We start from the raw sequence: 22,445 nt of genomic DNA on the forward strand, positions 1-22,445 counted from the left end.
GTGAAATAATTGAAGGTATGAGTTTTTCACACACACCAAATATAACGAAATTATATGAGAAATACAGGAAAAAGAATAGAAGTGATAACATCTTCCATCTGAATCCCATCTTTAAAATACAGCACAGCAGTACACCTGCCCTTTCCCCAACTCCCAAATCCTGCAAAGCATCTATGTCTAAGCATCTACCTCTAACTGAAATCTGGCAGCATCAAAAACAAAAACAAATAAAAATCTTCAGTATAAGCACTGGTAAAATGTGAAAATTAAGACACATATTCTGTCTTCCTTACTAACTAAGCATGATGACATCTTAAGAAAAGCCTTTTGTAGGATATTAACTGAACTGAACTGGTATAAATCCTAGCTGTATCAAAGATCATAAACTAAAAAGAAAGAAAAGGCAAGAAGAGAAGCAGAGCGAAGATCATGACTAAACCTCAGAATTTGAGTTACAAAGTAGAAGCCATAAGGGTCATAAGAAGCAGACTTCTTTAAGGGAATAGATAGATGGCAATTGTGGGAAGCAAACACAGAAAGACTAACTGCATCACACTTGGAGTGTTCAATAAAGAGCTGTTTGGAGTCTCCACTGGAGTATAATACAGCACTGTATGGGATATATGGTTTTCATGAGGAACTTACAACCCTCAGTTTATTACAGCAGTGAAGAGCTGGCAAAATCAGTTAAAACTTTTTAAGTTTTACATGATACAATCTGTGTATCTATTCTGACATATACATGGGGAATATATATCAATAGTAAAATGAATAAAATACTGTATTTTAACTCTCTGAGTACACAGCAAATTTTCCTTTTCCCTTGAAAAAATAAATCAAGGAAAAGTCAACATAAATGATAAAAAAATAGTGTTTTAAAATGTATTAAATATAAAATAACTATAGAATAAAATTAACGAAGGCTCTACAAAACAATCTCTACAGGTGTGCTGGGTGTAGCAGGAAATATACTAAATAATATTCATTCAGCAAATTTATTACCTGACAGAGAGCCTCAGGAGTATGGTTAATACTATTTCTGCTCTTCCACCAGCTTGAAAATATACTACTCTTTAAAGGAGTAAAAAAAAAGAAAAATGTTGGAGATAAGATCATTGTGCTGGAGAGCTTATACTTAGTTTTAAACTTAAAACAAGTTATTTTCAAAATAAATTATTACCATTTATTATGTATCTACCATGTGGAGCAAAAACTAAGCATTTTAAAAATATTATATCTCATCCTTATTTCCAAAAGGAGGAAACTGAGGATCAGAAAGTTTATGTGACGTGGTAGAAGGTTTGATAAACCAACAATCAGAAAGCTGCAGTAAAAAGTAAATAGCTTTTAGCTTACCACTAAATAGAGGTTCAAATTTTAATATACTGACTGTTAGAAAAAGAACTTCTCTTCTAAGAAACCAGAGAGTTATGACCATAGAGACCTAAGATTTTAGTTAATTAACAAAGATTATACTCAAGCAAGTTAGCCATTTCAATTTCTCTAATTTCTTTATCAACCATTTTTCTTTTTTACTGGAGGGAAGGTGACTAAGTTTGAACAGGACTAGTATATTAAAACAGCTTTCCAATAGAACTCCCCGTCATTTGACCTATCACAACTTCACTGAAATAAGGGATAAGCTATATATTTTAATGTCCATAAGCTTTTTGTTTGAGAACTATTAAACTACAGTGATATTCTTAAAGAGTATAGAATATGCCATAAATTATGATTTGGGCAGTATAACAAAGTTTAACTATATATTATGACTGAGCTTAGTAATAAACTCTGTTTGCTTGTTAAATTCATTCATCAGTTAAGTATTTACCTCTTCCATTTCATTACTCTTCCTCTTCCGAGCCTTGGAAATCTTAACCATCACAGGTAAGGTACACCCAGGATGTTTCACTGCCATTTTGTTTGGCCGTAAAGGTGTAAATTGAATCTCTAACTCAGGTTTTGGAAATCGAGTAGTCTGATTATTTTCTGTTGATACTTCACAAGAGTCAAGGACTCCAGATTCATTCTACAACAGAATTAAAAAGGAAAACAAATCTTATTTGCAGTATATGAATTTATAAATTGCAAAGAATTTACTCTCTTAAATACCTATTAAAGATATTGAATTGGAAAAGATAAAAAGTGTGCTTGGGTCAATTTGTTAGACAAGAACAGACAGACTGAGTTACCATCTACCTACCCTCTCTAGGTTTATACATGGTATGTTAAAATTGAGGGAAACTTAGTATTTCCCAAACTTGTATGATCATAATAATTATCTAGAAAATTTGTTTAAAAGATTCTTGGACCCTACTTCAAACCCACTAAGTTAGAACTCTCCCAGGAAAAAGTCTAGAATTTTTAATAAGCACCCAGTTTATAGTAAAGTTTACCGCAAATTCTCTGCTACTCTTCCCACTGAGAGATGGAGTTTCATTCACCGTCCTTGAATCTGGTGGGCCTCAACAACTTCCATGACCAACAGGATGTGCTGGAAGTACCCTCATGGTTCTTCTGAGGCTCAACCATAAGAAGCCTTGTAACTTCAACCCTGTACTCTTGGAACACTAACTTACAGGACACTCTCTCTCAATATGCCCCAACTCACAAACTAGCTCTGCTGTGAGAAGCCCAAGCCACAGAGAGAAGCCACATATAGGTCCAGCTGAGCTCCCAGAATCAACTATCAGCTATGTGAATGAATCACTTTGGACTTTCAGTCCAGTGGAGCATAATGATTTCATGAAAGCAAAAAAATATGTACAAAATAGCCTAAAAACACCATTCTCTAAAACTGTGGAATATACAATAACTGCTGGAATTATTAATAGGAAATTTGAATCAGGACGTTTTAGGACAACATATATAAATTTATAGAGAAAGAAATGTTCCACATGTGATTGCCTAGGCAATCAAGAATTAATCTTGTTTACAGATCAACTTCAATCTTTTCTACAAATGATATGATTTATATTCGTCCCTAAGGTCAATGCTAATTATTTGAAACCACCAAAAACTATCAAAGGCCAAGAGAAAAGGAATGGCGTGGCACACGTATTTCCCCAGATTAAAATGTCCTCTTCCTGTTCTCTGCTTGGTAAAATTCTATTCACCTTCAAGATCCACGATGATGTTATTTTCTCTAATCCACATCCACAACCACTCAGGCAAAACTCATGGTATTCCTCAGTCAGTGTTTCTTCTTAGCACTTTCTTCCTACCACTTAGCCCATAAAGTAAGGTCAAACAAGGCAGTCATTTATGTATCTGTCTTATTAAATAGATTCTTTACTCCTTGAGGATGGCGATCATGTCTTATTTATGTTTGTATTCTTAGTATTTAGCAAGGTTGCCGACATGGATCCCAATAAATGTGTTAAAATTTTTTTAAGTAATTTTATCTTCAAAACTTTAAGTGACATAGAATTTTTATCTATTTCATAAGTAACCTGAGAATCTCTATATTGAGAACCCTATGCCCACTATAAATTAAGGAAATTCATTGTGAGTTATTGAGATGTGGTGAGTTATTAAATGGGTATGATTTCAAAAAAACACTATTTCACAGAATGCTAATTAAAGGGACCTCTTATGAGGGTAAATAATCATCTGTATTTTATCTTTTGTGGGATTTCCTATTTCTGACCAACAAGTTCATTTATATTAACAGATCTGTAGTTTGAGATCAAGATCATTTTGAGAGGAGATGAATATTTGGAGAATTAATCTCCCAAAATAATCTCATCTCTCCTCAAAAGCCTCTAGTTTTCCTTCCCATAGCCAAGAGCACATATAGCTAATTGTACAGCAAGGTACAGCAAATTGTACAGCAAATTGATTAAATTATATTTGCATGTGCTATCTGGTAATTAATGGTCACTGGTAAAGAGGGTCAAGAAGCGGACTGTGTTACCAAATGCCCACCTCTACTTCATTCCTGGAAATTTCAAAACTTGTTGTTTGAGGTTCAGTTTCAACTCCGCCAGGATCTGTGGAACTCGTAAGTCTGGGTTTAATATTCTCCATGGTTTCTTTTTCCTAAAGTAATAAATATTAAAGCAGTAAGTCACTGTAACAGAAACTAAATTAAAATACTTCACAAAAAGAATATAAAATCAAGATTTGGGTGAATAGGGGAAGTAATCAAAGACTTCTTCAACGACCATGTAACTCTCTTTGCTCCTCTCTTTCATCCTCAGACTCAGGAAAGACTGGGCAACTTTCTAGCCTCTTCTGAGACTAATATAAAGAGAATTTGAAAGATTACTTTCAACTGCCAAGGTGTTTTACATATATTCTCTCATTTTCTTTCGTTGTAACTCCGAGTTAGATATGCCAAAAATCATTATTCCTGGAGCTAATGGGTGGCTCAGTTGGTTAGAGCCCGAGCTCTCAACAACAAGGTTGCAGGTTCAATTCCCCCACGGGATGGTGGGCTGTGCTCCCTGAAACTAAGACTGAAAACAGCGACTGGACTTGGAGCTGAGCTGTGTCTTCCACAACTAGATTGATGGATAACGACTTGACTCGGAGCTGATAGGCCCTGTAAAAATACATTATTCCCCAATAAAAAACTAAAAAAAAAAAAATCATTATTCCTATTTCCCAGATGACGAAAGAGAACCAGAGATGTCTGTACTGAGTTGGAATTTGAATTTTGGTAACACAATTTTGAAAAACTTAGAGGAGTCTTGGAAATGCAAGTAGAGCATTAGAGTAGAAAAGACCATATTGATAACTAAACTTTTTCCTGCTGCACATTGTTCATCCCACTTTCTCAGACATAGTGTATGTTCTATTTCTAAACCCTACATAAGGGATCTATAAAGAAATATCAGATTACATTTTTAGACTTGATAAACTCTAATGTGGGCTTTCTTATCAAAAGTCAAATATATCTAGTATGTCACCTATCCATTATCACCAAATAAGATTCTACTGAATCCATAATGGGGAGATAATAGCATGTATTGACTTTCACTGTGGTAAAAACTGTGCTGCTTTACAAATGCTCGCAATTAATTTTCACAACTCTATTAGGAAGACATTATCTCTGAACCTATTCTAAGATAAACACTGAGAACTCAAAATTCATGAAAAATATCCAAATAAATTTTTAAATTGATTCCCCTGATCTACTGAAACTTTTTTTTAGCCTTTAAAAGTTAATCAAATAATTTTGAAAATTTTCTATGTTCAATTTTTAAAAAGGCATAGAAAGAACAAGATTCTACTGACTGTTTTAGAAGCCTCTGATGTGATCTTTTTTAACTGTTCAATTTCATTATCTTTCTGTAAGTTACTGGAAATCAGTGCTTTCAGCTGTATTTCTAAAGCTGCAACCAGTTGATCCCGTTCTTCTCGCCACTTTTGAAGGTTACTATCTTTCTCTGCCAGTTGTGCTGTAAGTATTTCCTAATAATAGAGAACATGATAAAATAAATCTTGAAACATGCATCTAAGAATTATTTGAAATTTTTATTATCAATAACAATAAACACAACTGTGAACAAGATTCAAAATAGATTACATAGTCAAGTCTAGATGTTTACTGTACTTGTAAAACAAACTACGTGCCTTCATATATATTTAATGTCCACATGCCCACCTCATTCCAAACATCAGCTTGTTGATTACTTCTTTCAATAAAAAATTAGAGCCCTTAAATACCAGCATTTCCCCCAATACTTGGGAAACAAGAGGGTAAAATTACAGTGAAACAAATGACAAAAATAATAGGAACAACAGAGAAATTAAAATAAAATATACCCTTTTCAATGGGTTAACAAATCATGTGTAGGGACAGTCCCAGAGAGCAGTTTCCAGGCTCTCAGCCTCACGTGGAAAGGTGCTGGCTCGGTTATTAGATGGCCACCAGCTATTACCGGTTAGCCATTAGCCACTAATATAACTGCTGGGGCTATGCTAGGGGGTTGTTGGTTGGCAGAGAAGCAGGCGGTGGACTGCGGATAGGAAGTGCAGTTAGCAAGCAGATTGTGGACTGCGGATCGTGTGGATCCTACTTCCTGTGTCTCGCCCAGCCGCCAACGAGCCGGGTACAAGGAAGACCCCGCATTGGGGTACTGGTGGATGTTTGCTTTTGCGTCTCGACCAGCAGCCATCAAGAATATAGTGGTATGACTCCCCTATCCATGGCTCCGTGGGTGCTCCTTTTTGGCCTCACCATATCCTGCCTTCTTGTGCCGGGAGCAAGAGCTGAGTCCCTGCATTACACCATGAAATAGCACTAAATTAAAATACGTGTAAGACCTACACATGAAAAACTATAAAACACTGCTGAAATTTTTAAAAAAACATTTAAGTAAATGAAGATAATCTGTTCAAGGATCAAAAGACTCAATATTGTTAAGATGTCAATTCTCCCCAAATAGATCTATAGACTTGTTAAAACTTTTTAATTTTCACAGCTCTAAGTCTTTTTTAAAAGAAAGGGTTTATTAGGCCATAGCTGGTTAAGAAAGACTGGTCATGGGGCATGAAGTCTGAACCAGCAGCAGCACTGCTTGGTGAAAAGACAGCCTGTCTGCAGTCCTAGAGTTGAGTGTTTTTATACGTCAAAGTGGGGGTGGGAGGTGGTTAGGCCATTCTGAAAGGATTATATTACCTATAGACAAAGGGGATGGGAAAAGCTGAAGTGGGCCCAGCTCTGGGACAAGCACAGAGTCAGCAAGGAAGCAGTGTTAGCTCCTATAGATTAGCTATGGGAAGCAGATTGGAAAGTTCATGTGTAAATAAGAAGCAGAGGCTCCTGGGGTCAGAGGCTCCTGTAAATAATGGCAGAGGCTGGTGGAGTTCTAGGGCCATCTGGCTATTCTCTTTTGGATAACTGTGAAAAGAGCCACCTGGAAATAAATCCTAAATTCCAACAGATATACAGGAATGTGAGCAGTCTTCTGTCAGAGCTGGCCCACAGCTATTATTAACAGGCTAGAACTGTTCTGTCTCTTTCACTCTCCAGCAGCTGTAATTTTAATTTAGAACATTTCAGAACTCTTTTCTTGTCAGAGTCAAGGAAATTTTAATCAACATCTGGGCAGGTGTGTAGGTGTGTGTGTGTGTGTGTGTGTGTATAGAAATGGAAAACCTGGCTCTCAAAGTTATATGGAAATGATCTGGGATGGTCAAAATTATTTTGAAAATGGAAAACAAACTAGGAGCAAGCTCATCCTGTCATTTTAAGTCTATTATAATAATCAAGACAGTGTGATATTGGTACAAGGATATAGATCAGTGAAATAGATGAAAGGGTCCACAAATGTATGGGCAACTGACATTCTACTATAATACCAAAGAAATTCAATGGAAGAAAGGACAGTCTTTTCAACAAAGGGAGCTGGAACAAATGAAAAGCCAAACGAAAGAAAATAACCTCCAACCCTAATCTCAAACCACATATAAAAATGAATTGTTGGACAATTGATTTATGACAAAAGTTGCAGAGTAGTGGGAATAAAGGTTTTCAATACATACTACCAAGAAAATTAGTAATCCACATTAAAAACAAAACAAACAAACAGAAACACCTAGCCTTCACCCATGTCAGGGAGGTAAAATGTACCCTCTACCATTCAAGTTCTTCTGACTAGACTAATAATCAAATTAATACAAGACAGATAAGCAGGAGAGAAAAGCCAATTAAAATTTACTAACATGCATTACCTCCTACGTTTGTGAGAGAGGCCCAGGAACACTAACTTGCCAAAATGGTGGAAGCCATCACCTTAAGGCCCTCCTTTCGGCTAAAGACAAAAGGTGTTGGGGTGGAAAGTCAGTTTAGGGAACTTACCAGGAAAAACGCAGTGAACATGGTTAAGATTATTATGCAGATTTAAATCCTGCCTTTTCTTTCCATCCAGACAGACAGCAGGCCAAGTACAGTAAGGAAAGCACCCTTACAAATGGAAATATCCCTCATAAATGTCAATGTGCTTTTACAAAGGGTAACTTCTACTTGGTTTCAGAGCTTCTTCCAGGTCCGATGTTTCTTAAAATTGACAAGCCTAAAATAATCAATATCCCAAAGAGGCATATTTTGGGATAGCAATCTCTGCTCCCCTTCACCCCATCTCACTCCAACACAAAAAGCGTTTCTAGGATCTAAATATGAAAGGTAAAACCCTGAACAGGAAATAAGAGAACATCTTCGTGTCCTTGGGATTCATTAAGGAAAAGATTAGGAAAACGAACCAAAATAAGTTCAAGAACTTATTATATTCTTCATCAAGGTAATAAGAGTAAAAAAGTAACCTAAAGATTGAAAGAAGTTACTTGCAACACATTAAGGACAAAGGGCTCCTATCCAGAAAGTTTTATAAGCACCTCCTACACCAACAAGAAAAAGCTAGACAATCCACGAGAAAATGAGCAAAAGGTCGTGTTTAAGCAGAGCCAATGAACACATGAAACTATCTCCAACCTCATTAGTAATTAGGGAAAAGCATATCAAAGCCATAAAAAATGACTGACAACACCATATGTTGGTGGGAATATATAACAACTACAACACTAGCTGGAGCATACATTGGTACAACTACTTTTAAAGTCAGTGTGGCATTCTACTAGTTCCACATACGTACATCCTGTATCTAGCAGTTCTACTCTTAGCTAAATATGCAACAGAAATACATGCACATGTGCACTAAGAGAAATGTGTACAATGTGTACAGAATTTACTGAGCAGCCCCAAATAGGAAATAATCCACGCATCTTCAACATTAAAATGAATAGACTGTGGTACTGTAATACGCTGAAACAGTCAGCAATGGAAATGGACTAACTCCAGCTACATGCAACAACTTGATGATTTTCACAAACATAACTGAGTGTGAAAAGATCGGTACAAACGAATGCATTGTGTATATTTCCATTTTTATATAAAATTCAAAAATGGTCAAAACTAAAGCATTAAGCTAACACATTAAAAGGACAGTTATTACCATTGGGAAAGACGTAGTGCTGGTAATGTTCTATTTCTTGAACTGGGTGATAGTTAAGTGGGTGTTGGCTTTACAATAATTCACTGAACTATGTTTGTTTTGTTAATTTACTGTTACATATTACAATTTTAAAAGCTTAAAAATCGACAACTTATTTCTCAAATATGGCAGGCACAGATATCGCAGGTATGATTGTAAAGAAATACATGGGGGAAAGGAGAAAGCTAGCTGTCTCTAGGATTAAAAACTCAAAGCAACTTTACTTGCTGACATTGCTGCCACAGGGACCACTGACTAAGAAAAGTGACCCTATTCCTGGATTGAAATTGGAGTGACTGACAGCCAACGCTTCTGGTTTCACGTCTTTCATCTTACTATTGCCCAGAGCAGTTTGTTGGGCTGTGGGACAGGCACAGAGAACCCAGCAAGAACCTCTCCTGTTAAGATTGATGCAGCGTCAGAATTCCACTCAACCCAAAACTTCCTGAAGGTACACCTCCAGTCAAGTGTAGTTGGCACATGTAATGAAACATACTGCCATCTTGGAGCTAGAGTAATGACAAATATTAATCTCATATGATTTCACATATGACAAAAAAAGAGTCAAGACACTAAGGAAACATGACAAATAAATGTGTAGTATCCTGGATTAGATCCTAGACACAGAAAAAAACATTAGTGGAAAAATGAGTGAAATTCTAATGTGGTGCATAATTTAGCTAACTGTACTGTAATATTAATTTGTTGGTTTTGATCACTGTGCTGCTGTTATGTAATATGCTAGGCTAGCATCAGAAGTTGACTGATGAGTATGCAAGAACTCTGTATTAGTTTTGTAACTTTTCTGTAAATAAAATGATTTCAAAATAAAAAGGTAAAATGTTTTTAAAAGTCAGTGGGAAAATTATCCTTAACTTACTGAAAATCAGCATTTCTGTTTTCAATATCAAGTTTGGTTGTTATCAGTAAAATTCTTTCAGAAACAAAGGCAATACCAACAGATGACAATGCGATACTGCCAAGTTACTACCGTGTTTCCCCAAAAATAAGACCTAGCTGGACCATCAGCTCTAGTGAGTCTTTTGGAGCAAAAATTAATATAAGACCCATTCTTATTTTACTATAAGACCTGGTCTTATATAATATAAGACCGGATATAATATAATAATATAATATAATTTAACATAATAAAATACCAGGTCTTATATTAATTTTTGCTCCAAAAGACGCATTAGAGCCGATGGTCCGGCTAGGTCTTATTTTCGGGGAAACACGGTATTATTGTAAACAGAGAACCAGTTTTTTCATTTAAAGATAATGTTAATGTGCTGCTCAACAGTTTTCCTAGGATCAATGATGCCTTTTAACTTCTTTTTTCTGATTGGCAACATTGGGTATCAGACTAAGTTGTCAGTTAAAACAGGAAGAAATAAAACAAGCTATGATAGAATTGCTGTAGGACACAAAGCTAGTTGATGTAAAACTGAAGGTTATTTCTACCTATAGTCTTCTAGAAACCATCTAGTTGACTTTAAAAAAAAAAAAAGTCCTGATAAAACTGGCATATGAAGTAAAATATACACACCATATTAGTAGAATCTACAGTTTAAAATGCAAAAAAAGTTTTACAATACAGTAGCGATAAACCTGTGGGAACCAAAACGAAGAGACTTTTAAGTTCTGTATCTAGACAGAAATGCAATTAGGTATCTTCCCAACTTGCTTAATACACTGAAAAAAGTTAAAATAAGAACATAAGTGAACTACAAGATATAATGGGACAGAAGAGTCTTCTTATTGTCAACGAAAGAATGTCTAAACCTATAGAAAAGTTTTATAAGAGTTTGAGCTGAATTTTTGAGGACATGTCTGGAAGCAAGATCTCAAAGGACTGAGAAAATGAGAATGGCAGTTTTGCAGTTCCTTTTTATGCATTAGAATCAGGGAGAAAACACAGGTATATGAAATCCATTGGTGGTAGATTAAGGGAGAGGGAGGAAACAAAGGGGAAATCTCTAAGATTGGACAAAAAGCATGAGAAACACATATTTCTTTTACACTGGTAGGTACAGGATAGTTAATAGTTAACATTTACAGCACTCTGAGGTGGTATGCAGGGAACAAGATAACAATGAAGGCTTCTGTGGTCTTATGCTCTGGTGCCTGCAATTGTGCCTTAGAGGGATCTAGGAAAGAAAATTACTAACATTTCAAAGGCATGTTATCCTAGATGCATAAGAGCAATGGACAGGGTTCACTTAGGGTGAAGACCTTAGCTAAGGAAGCTGTAGGCCTGGGAAGTGACTACCCGCCATGACCTGCCCAGTTAGGAATCTGTGATCAGACCATCCTGTGTGGTTACTTTTGGTCACTGAGCTTGTCAGGGCTGCCATGTGGCCCCATGAGCTTGTCCCCTTTACGTTCACAATACAAACAGAAAAGCTGCTTTTAAAGAAGAAAAGCAGTCAACCATATTAGAGATTGATAAGAATCCCAGGAATAAATTTAACAAAGCAAAAAAAGCAGGTGAAATACATCAAAGAGAAAGTATAATTGATACCAACCACTTCAGTTTGTTGCTTTAAACAACGCTCTCTGTCTTCAGCATATTTTTTCATCTCTTTGTTTCGTAGATTCTCAGCTTCTTTTGCTTGAGTGATCAGCATCATTTTTTCATCTAACCATTTCTTTTTATCAGATTTATATTTCTGTTCAGATTCCTACATACATATATAAGAAGTACAAATAACTATCACATTTAAGTAGTCAATAAATCTATTTTTACACCATTTTCATATACTGCATTACTTTTTACCTTTTCAAAAACTTAAAAGTGATTTTCTTTAAACAATGACAATATCAGAGTTTATTTCAGATTACAAAATGAACACGGCTGGTTTGCTTTCCTAAACAGTATTTTCTTTATAAACTTTATTTTGCTATGGAATCAATTCTTTAAGATTTTCCTTCATCAGTAAGTATAAGAAGAAATAGACAAATTAAATTTCTGCAAGTTACAGAGACCCAAGTCTTCCTAAATGTCAGAAAAAAAAGACTTGGTTTCTGATAGTCATTTCTAATCGAATGGTTCCAAAAACAAAATATTCCTGGGTATACAGGATGCCAAATAAAGAATAACTTGTGCAACAAGACAAACATTCATTAGAACAGCTGGGCAGAAACTACAGTTAATCAGTAATTTTCAAAGTGGCTTCCATAGATATATTCCACTGTTTTAAAAACTTCTGAAACCACTGTAATTGATGAACTATGTCAATACATTCCAGGACTACAAAGGTTATCATCTAACATGTGTAATTGTATCAGTTGAGGACAATGCAAAACATACCAATATCCTTAATATGAACATTTTCAATATAGTTAATGTATTTTTTTCATAATTAATGGAGTATTTACTTTGCTCTAGCTGCTTTTGGGTTTTCACTACAGAAAGGGTAAATTCTAGAACATATAATTAACAGTTATAAAAGAAAGTAATTTTTTGTGTTTGTTCAGTATCTGATTACATACAGCCTGAATTTAAGAAAATAATTTAGATGCAGCTAACTTTTCAAAATTTTTATGTTTTCTTCTATCTCAAATCCAGTTATGAATTCAACTTTTAATGTACAAAATTTTAAGTAGTATTTGGTACATTCCATTAAAAAATAATTTTCCCCATATGCTGTATTCTATACATGGTATATTCAAGTTGAACATCACGGAGTATCTTCTATATAGTATGGTTTCAAATATATTCCAGTGTCCAGATATACAACTGTATTCTTTTCCAACTTAATAATTACATTGAAAAAATTTACAACAATCAAAATAATTTTTCTAAGTCATCTTCTCCACAGCAGTATTTGATGAGGAAGACGTTTAAGGAGTAGAAAAATAGGTACAAAGACATAAGACGTGGTGATTTAAGTATTAAATATATAAATTACAAAATTGAAGACTCGACCACTGTATTTTCATTGGCAATTGTAGTTTATATCTTGGGAATTTCTTCCCCATGTCATTTCAATGTATGCTGAAAAACAGTAATATATTAACACTTCCTAGGAATTATTTTACCCATATCTAAATTAATTATAAAATATTTACTGAATTCTCCTCTCATGAGAAATATAGTGAGCATACAGACATACATACATGCAAACATACATAAAATCATACCTGAAACTCATCTTGAAGCTTACTGAGCTTTTTACTAAGTATGTCTGTGTTATCCTCAAGTTCTTTACTTGACCTTTGATTACTTTTAGTTTCCAAATCTTTGCATTTTTCCTTCAATTTTTCCAATTCTGATTTGAAAATACAAAATTATTTTTAAAAGCACATGGCAAAGTTATACCATTTGGAGATATATGTGGCATGGGATACAGACAAGAATCAGCAGAGCCCAGAAGAACACAGACCAAGACAAAACTAAGACTATACTAGGAGCTGCACTTTTAAGAGTTTTACCAAATTCTTAGAGAAAAGGATCTACAAGGACCTCTAGGGAACCCACTGAATAGTGTTCAAAGTATACAGTATAAATGCATTTCAGTAATTTTATAGAAAACAATGCAGTTCTCAAAAATAAAAGAAAAACTGATGGTATTCTGAAAGATGGAATCAGAGTATTTATTGAGATAAACATGCAAGTTGATACTAAATGCTAGTCAGAGATTAAAACTCAGTTGAAGGTTTATTCTTAAAGTCTGGGGAACACTGCCAGTTATCCAGTTATTATGCACATGCCCTTATTCCTTCTTTACTATATACAATTTTACATAGATAAAACAATTTTATCACATTAGAAAATGGCAAGTGACAGGACATTTCCAAAACACAACTACTTTGTCATCATAAATTATAAATACTACACTACTTTAAAAGGAAAAAAATCTAGAAAAATCGGAAAATAAGAAAATGGAAGAATATGTCTTGAGATATTTAAGCAATCTTGTTTTACCTGTGGCTAGTCTTTCAGCTTCCTCCAATTTAGCTTCGAGCACTTGATCTTGTTCTATCTGAGTTTGTTCTTGTTCTTCCAGTGTCATTCGCATGTCTTTAATTATTTTTTCTTTAACATTTAGATCTAAAAATGTGGGGTGGACATTTTAGATATTACTAACATCTACATCCAGATATCAATTTTTCTTGAGTTCTTCTAAAATTAAAATACACTTTTATTAACTAGAATAGGAGTTCCATATAGACAGAAAGTTTGTCTTGCTCACTGCTATATCCCCAATGCCAGAAGGGCACTGGCATGCATGAAACACCCAATAAATATCGATGTACAGATGGATGCTTGGATGATTTGAAGAATGAATGAAAAGAAATCATTTCAGACAAAATTAACAAAATTTTATAATAGTAAACTATTAATACTTATTAATAAGCACAAATCTTGAGATTTAGGAAAAAATCGTTATTTGGCAAAACATTTATTTTTAGAGTTAATATTCTCAAACCAAAATTTTTACCTCCTAAAAACAATAAAGGCTCAATCCCAATACGACTTATGTTTTTAAATCTCAACTAATTATTTTTTATGGGAAAAAATTTTCAAACCAAACATTTATTTCTAGTGTTTTTAAAACCAGCTCTTTCTTCAGGAAATGACTGCACAACTAGCCTTCCCAAAATTGTTCCCAGCCCTTGAAAAATGACAGTAATGACTTATAAACAATTTTACTTGAATCTTGTCTGCTAGAAAGACTTATAGAGGAAAGATTACTTTGTTGCCTCCAGTGATGCCCGCATAGTACAGAGTTCATTTCAGATACCTCTTACCAAAACTATTACTGATGTCAGCGGTGATAAACCTATAAATGCATATAACTCAACCTCAGGTCACTAAAAGTGACATAAAAAATGACAAAATGTCAGAAGATGGCTCCCTCAAAGTGCACATAAAGCAAGTTTGAAATAAATAAAACAGTAAGAAAAAATTACGAGTAATTTTCAGTATACTGCTCCATTACTGTAAGCTGCCAGGCGTGCTAATAAAACAGAATTCCTCCTACGATTAAAGGAGTCTTGGTATTATCATATTAGGTTGGTGCAGAAGTAATTGAGGTTTAAAAGGTTAAAATAATTATGCAAACCGCAATTACTTCTGCACCAACCTAATATAATCTCTTCTGTCAAAAAGCATGATTTTGGGGGCGGCCGGTCACTCAGTGGTTAGAGTGCAGTGCTCATAACACTAAGGTCTCTGGTTCATTTCCTACATGGACCAGTGAGCTGCGCCCTCCACAACTAGATTGAAAACAAAGACTCCACAACTACATTGAAAAGGACGACTTGACTTGGAGCTGAGCTGTGCCCCCCACCAACTAGATTGAAAACAACGACTTGACATGGGGCTGATTGCACACTGTTCCCCAATATTCCCAATAAGAAAATTTTTTTAAAAAAGCATGATTTGCAAACATTTATATTACAATTAATTAATTATAAGTTTACTCAAAGAATCCCTTTCCTCTTCTACTCTATATTTTGCACTCAAGGACTAGTACTAAAGAGTTTAAGTATCTAGTTATCAATTAGGAAAGTCTCAGGACACCAATAACCTCACCAATGGCTATCCAGTTATTATTTGAAAGGCAACAGCAGTAAAAGAAAAAAGAGAATTACTTTATCAGTCACTGCCGCCAATGATTTACGTTTTATTTCAGGAAAGAATCCAGAAATATGCAACAAACAAACCAGAAAATAAAGCATCATAAAGACAACTATTAAGTTAGATATCTAATCACAGCTAAATAAATTACTGTCAAATGAACAAGCAACCAAGTGCTTAACATTCAAGGCAGAGAATTACTGGGAGTTAATAATGTCCTGGGGAGGATCCAAGGAAGAAAGGCTTAAGCATAACATTTGAGAAAAGGTAGGAAGAGGAAAGAAGAAACATGATACAAGCTAGGGACAAAAATGACACATAAATGTCACAGAAAACCCCCGACTAGAAATACTAGCATAATGATGGTTCAAATTTATTTCAGAATACCAGTACACGAGATACGTATAAAACAAGTACAAAAGTTTAAAACCATGTGATACCATGTTTCACTTATTACACTGGCAATAAGTTTAAAGTTTGGTAGCAACTAATATTGGCAAAAAGTGGGGAAATAGGCACTTCATATACTATTACTCTAAATATAAACTGGTACCACTTTGGGGATCAGAATAGCAATATTCATCAAAATTTCAAATATACATCATTTGCGCCAACAATTGCTAGAAATTTCCTCTACAACTATATTTATATGTGTACACAAAGACTTTGGTACAAAAATATTCATAATGTCTATAATAAAAAAAATGTCTGAAATAAAAAAAAATTTTTTTCACAAAAAGAGGTCATATTACCAGAATAGATTATAAAATGTTATTTTCTTAGATATGATGATATTGTGATTATGTAAGACAATGTCTTTACCTTACAAATTTCATAATAAACTATTTATGCATAAAGTATCATTGGTGCATGTAAATACGTTTCAAGTTGCTCAGTTTAATATATGCATGTATATATAAGAGAGAGAGAGATGCAAATATAGCAAAATATTAAAAAATGACTAATAAACAGCATTCAGGTGTTCTTTATATTGACCTTCTGACTTCTTTGGAAATGTTTATTTTTTAATTAAAATTTGCGAAAATTTGGAAAGGTGGAATCATTACCCCAACTTTACAAGCAACCAAAATTAGCAGGTAATATTTCCTTTATTGAACTTTGAAATTATATTTCATTTATGAGCAACACCATGTCTTTGGTCAAAAGAAGGACTCTATTCCTTGCAACGGTGTTCTCTTCTGTTCATATTATAATCAACTTCATCTCTAGCCTAATCAATTTTGTCACAGTACTTAAGGCTTTAAGAGATTTTTTTTCTCACACTAAAAAAAAGAGGTCATATTAAATAAATTGACATATTAATATTAATAAAATGGAATACTACTATGTAGCCTTTAAAAAGAAAGAGGTAAAAAGGAAAGAAAAAAGATAAGATAGACCTACATATGGCTATATGGTACGGTTTCTTGAAATTTCCCAAATCTACAGAAACTCACTGTTTTAGTTAGTGATTTCTTCTTGGGTCTTTGTCTTGAAATCATACATTTCCAAAGGAAATGATGTCTTTTATTTGGATTCTTTATTATAGGAATAGAAGCAAAATGGAGCAGGGCAAGATAAGGGAACAAAACAAAGTATGCTGGATAGAACAGAAAAGTTATACAATACCAGATTATAAAAAGGCAGGATGGATGGAATGTCAAGTTCGAGGGTGAATGTTTATTTTGTGGGCAATAGGAAATGGTTGAAAACTTTTAATAGGAAAATGACACACAGAGTTTTAGAAAAATTTAATCTAGCTGTTTGGCTATACAAGAGAGTGAGTTTGATATAAGGCCTGGCAAAGAGATAGGACAAATATGAAGAGTCACTGAGAAAAAGTAACAGAATTTAGGTACTAGATCTGAGGGTGAGGGGAAGTGATATCACTTAAAGTAGAAACCAGGGGTGGGCAAACATTTTCTGTGAAGGGTCAGATAGTAACTATTTTAAGGTCTGTCACAACCATTTACCTCTGCCACTATAATGTGAAAGCAGCCACAGACAATACAAAAGAGAGTAAGTTCCAATAAAACTTTACAAAATTAGGCAGTGAGCTGGATTTAGTCAGAGGGCTGCCATTTGCTAACCCCTCGTCCACACATTGGAAACAGTAATAGAAATAAAGACAAGAAAGTTAAGACAGTTTGGGCAGAAAGAGACATTCAGTTTCAGAATTTAGTAAGATTACAAAACTACTCAGCATAAGAAAACTATAGACCAATATCCCTCATGAATATAGATGTAAAACCTCAACAAAATACTAGAAAACTGAATCCAGCAACATATAAACAGCATTATACACCATGATCAAGTGGAATTCATCCCAGGAATGCAAATTTGGTTCAACATATGAAAATCAATCACTGCAACACACAGTATTAATAGAATAAAGAATAAAACCACATGATCATCTCAACAGATGCAGAAGAAAGCATCTGACAAAATCCAACACCCTTTCATGATAAAAATACACAACAAACTAAGAACAGAAGGGAATTAATTTCTTCAACCTGATAAAAGGCATCTACAAAACCCCATACCTAACATTATACATAATGGTGACAGAATGACAATTTCCCCTAATATCAGAAACAAGACAAGAAGGTCCCCTTTCACCAATTCTATTCAACATTGTTTGGAGGTTTCACCAGGAAATTAGGCAAGAATGAGAAATAAAAGGCAAACAGAATGGAAAGGGAGAAGTAAAACTATCTCTATTTATAGAAAATCCGAAGGAATCCACACACACACAAAAAGAAAACCTTATTAAAGCTCATAAACTAGTTCAGCAAAGTCACAGGATACAAGATCAATATAATCAAACCAATTCAATTTTTATATATCAGTGATGAGCAATCCAAAAATGGTATTAAAGAAGTAATTCCATTTTCAAAAGCATTACAAAAATAATATACTTTGAAATAAATTAACAAAAGATGTGCAAAACTTATACACTGAAAAGAATTATGCAAGGTCTAGCTAAATGAAACGATCTCCCACGTTCACGATTAATATTGTTAGGTTGGCAATTTCCCCAAATAGGTCCTCAGATTAACACATTCCCCATCAAAATTCCAGCTGGTTCATTTGCAGAAACTGACAAGTTGATCCAAAAATTCATGTTGAAATGCAAAGAACCCAAAATAGCCAAAACAATCTGGCAAAAAAAAAACAAAAGGGGGAGAATTCCCACATCGCATTTCAAACTTATATAAAGCCACAGTAACAATACAGTGTGTCACTAGCATAAGGACAGACATACAGATCAATGAAACAAAACTGAGAGTTCAGAAATAAACCCTTGCATTCATGGTCAATTGATTTTCTACAAAGGTGCAAAGATAATGCAATGGAGGAACGAATAGTCTTTTCAATAAATGGTGCTGGGACAACTGGTTCTCCATATGCTTTAAAGAATTAAGGTGGACACCTACCTCCCACAATACACAAAGTTATACTCAAATGGATTAACTCAAAATGGATCAAAGACCTAAATATAAGAGCTAAAACTATAAGACTCTTACAATAAAATCTAGAGGTCTTTGGAATAAGCAACAGTTTCTTAAACATGACACCTAAAGCACAAGCAATCAAAACAAAATAGGTAAATTGGACTGCATCAAAATTAAAAATTTTAACACATCAAAGGGCACTATCTATCAAAGAATAGGAGAAAACATGTACAAATCATTTATCTGATAAGGGTCTAGTATGCATAATACATAAAGAACCTTTATAACTCCATAATAAAAAGACAAATAACCCTGTTTTCAAATGGGCAAAGGACTTAACAGACATTTCTCCAAAGATACACAAATGGCCACGAGCTGAAGACTAGACTCTCTATATCATTAGTCATTAGGGAAATGCAAATCAATACCACAATTACATACTACTTTATACTCACCAGAATGTTAGGTTAAATAGAGTTCCCCAAAAATTCCTGTCCACCCACTATGAATATGACCTTATTTGGAAATAGGGTTTTTGCAGATGTAATCAAGTTAAGCATAAAGTCCTACTGGATGAGGGTGGGCCCTAAGGCCAACATGACTGGTGTCCTTATAAGAAATGAGACATTTGGACAGACACACATAAGGAAAAGATACCGATACAGACACAGCCAGAGGAAAGATGGCCATGTTAAAAAAGAGGCAGACAGGAGTTATGCTGACACAAACCAAGGAATACAAAGGACTGCCGTCAACCACTAGAAGCTAGAAAAGACGACTAAAAATTCTTCCCTAGAACCTTCAAAAGGAGGATATCAATATCTTTATTTTGGATTTCTGTCTCTCTGGACTGTGAGAGAATAAATTTCTAGCCAGTTTGTGGTACTTTGTTACATCAGTCCTAGGAAACTAATAAAGATAGCTATAACTTTAAAACTGAAAAAATAACAAGTGTTGGTAACAATGTAGAGAAAGTGGAGCCCTCATCAAATGCTGGTAGGAATAGCCACTGAAGAAAAATTGGACAGTTCCTCAAAAAGTTAAATAAAAGAGAGTTACCATATGACCCAGTAGTAGTTCCATTCCTAGACAGATAACGCCAAGAGAATTGAAAACATATATTCACCAAAAACCTGTACACAAATATTCATTAAAGTCAAAAATTGGAAACAATCCAAATATCCATCAAGTGACATATAAAACGTGGTCTATCCATACAGCAAAATATTAATTGGTCATAAAAAAGAATGAAGTGCTGACATGTGCTACAATATGGATGAAACTTGAAAACACGCTAAGTGAAAGAAGTTAGAAACAAAAGGCCATATATTGTATGAATTCACTTGCATGAAATATCTACAATAGGCAAATGCTTAGAGACAGGAAGTAGACTGGTGGTTGACAGAGACTGGCTAATGGGAACAGAGCTTCTTTTTGGGGTGATGAAAATGTTCTGGAATTAGATAGTGGGAGTGATTGTACAACCTTGTGAATATACTAAAATCCACCAAAATGTATACTTCTAAAGGGTAAATTTTATAGTACATATTATTATATCTCAATTTTTTTGAAAAAAATTTACTAAGATAGCTAAGTGAATGGCATTCAGTATTTAAACAGAAATGTAGAAGCCAGGGAAAGTTTCAAGAAATGAAAATACAATTTTTTGTTAAGGGGTTAGTGACAGGAAAGAGAGGAATCCACAAAGTTTTATGAACATAAATGTGTATGTACCATCTACAAAGGTATTTTTATAACATTTCAAATAAAAAATAAATACAATTTAAGTTTAAAAAGCATAATTCAGCACATACAACTTGAATCTAAAGTATTAAATGGTTCTTTAAAACTTTATAAAACTCATTTTTAAATGTTAAAGATATTTTACTTGAAGTATATTCTTTACATGATTTTGTCTAAAAATCTATTCCATTTATTGTGACCTATGCAACTTTGGCTGTCTTTATTTTTCACAAAATACTGGTCATTATCTACCTTTAACTGAATGTTTCTTAATGTTTTATTTTTCCAAGAATAAACTTTACAATGATAAATTACTCATCAGAATTAACACTTTTTTCTTTTGGCAAAGTTACAGTGTATGTTACCTTAGAATTTTCAAAGAAAAATGCTAAACCAATTGTATTACAGCTAAATATTTTGCCAGTTATTTTAGTACTAGAAGTAGAGGTTTGTTCCTGACCTTTGCATACTTTCTCATATTGCTGTATAGCTTCTTCCACCTTCTGATTACTTAACTGCTCCTGTAAAATGAAAGAACACGAATTAAGTGCAAATGTAACAAACACAATATTTAATAGTGGGACTTGAAAACAGGGTTCGATACTAGGTTTGAAATCCGTCTCCCACAAGGCTGACTACTAGTCTCAAGCTTCCAAGTTTCTTTCACCTTGGAGACAAGGGCAGGGTGAAAGCGTAGTAAGAAAATAATAATAATAACTTTATACCTTTAACCTACCTCAAAGTTACTGCCCAGTTGCTTTACTTAACATTTTAAGCTACTGTGTTCTTTTACATACCACAAAAAGCAAAAACAGGAAATGTAGGTTTCTATGTATTTAACAGAAGAGGAACAAAACAAATCATTTTAAAGTTCCCTATCAGCAAATTCAAAATGCAGAAAATTAGGGCCCTCCACCCCTCTAGCTATAAAGTAATGGAAGGTTTGAAAAGTAATCAGAGCCATAAGAGGCAAGATTAAATTATGGGCACTGGAAACTCTCCAATTCTAGTTTTACCTGTCAGGCAATCCAACCTCACTCCTTACCTATTATAACTTCAGCACTATCTCCTCATTTTATCAATCTTAGAATCATTACAGAACCTGGAAATCTCTGAATCCTATTATGAAAGTACAGACTGCTTTATTAGGATTATATTCAGTTAAAAATTTAAATCACAAGTTTACACCTGAATATTCATTAGTTTGCTTCACTGAAAAGCAACATGCAAAGAAAACAACTTTTCTCTTATTGTTGCATCCAATTAATTGGTGTCAAGTAAAATATAACCATTTATAAAGGGATTTTGCTTAAGTGTCCTTTCAAAAAATATTTTTTACAAGACCTCAGCTTTATTTTCTTTTTACTTTTTGTTTTGAAATAATTTTAGATTTATAAAAGAGTTGCAAAGATAGCAGATTTCCTATATAACTAACCTCCACTTGACTTCCCCTAATGTTAACCATCTTCTATTACCATGGTATATTTATTTAAAAACCAAAACATTGGACAGAAAAATAAGCAGTTGAGTCTCGAAGCTGTTATTTAGAACATGCAAACAATCATTTTTGTATGGAAAAAAAAATTCGCATCTGTATTATTAAAACTATTAACACTACAGACTTCAACTGGATTTCACTAGTTTCTCCACTGATGTCCTTTT

At 34.1% G+C, this 22,445-nt stretch overlaps 1 protein-coding gene across 1 annotated transcript in view; it reads right to left on the bottom strand.

Moving 5' to 3' along the window:
* KIF20B (kinesin family member 20B) overlaps positions 1-22,445 on the bottom strand; it is a 62,741-nt gene that overhangs the window by 6,014 nt on the left and 34,282 nt on the right. The window contains 7 exon segments of the mRNA XM_033131413.1: positions 1,832-2,029; positions 3,928-4,041; positions 5,242-5,418; positions 11,525-11,680; positions 13,143-13,270; positions 13,927-14,052; positions 21,244-21,304. Of these exon segments, the coding sequence (XP_032987304.1) occupies positions 1,832-2,029; positions 3,928-4,041; positions 5,242-5,418; positions 11,525-11,680; positions 13,143-13,270; positions 13,927-14,052; positions 21,244-21,304 (960 nt within the window).

Source organism: Rhinolophus ferrumequinum, chromosome 16 (genome assembly GCF_004115265.2).
Source record: "Rhinolophus ferrumequinum isolate MPI-CBG mRhiFer1 chromosome 16, mRhiFer1_v1.p, whole genome shotgun sequence".
NCBI lineage: Eukaryota > Metazoa > Chordata > Mammalia > Chiroptera > Rhinolophidae > Rhinolophus > Rhinolophus ferrumequinum.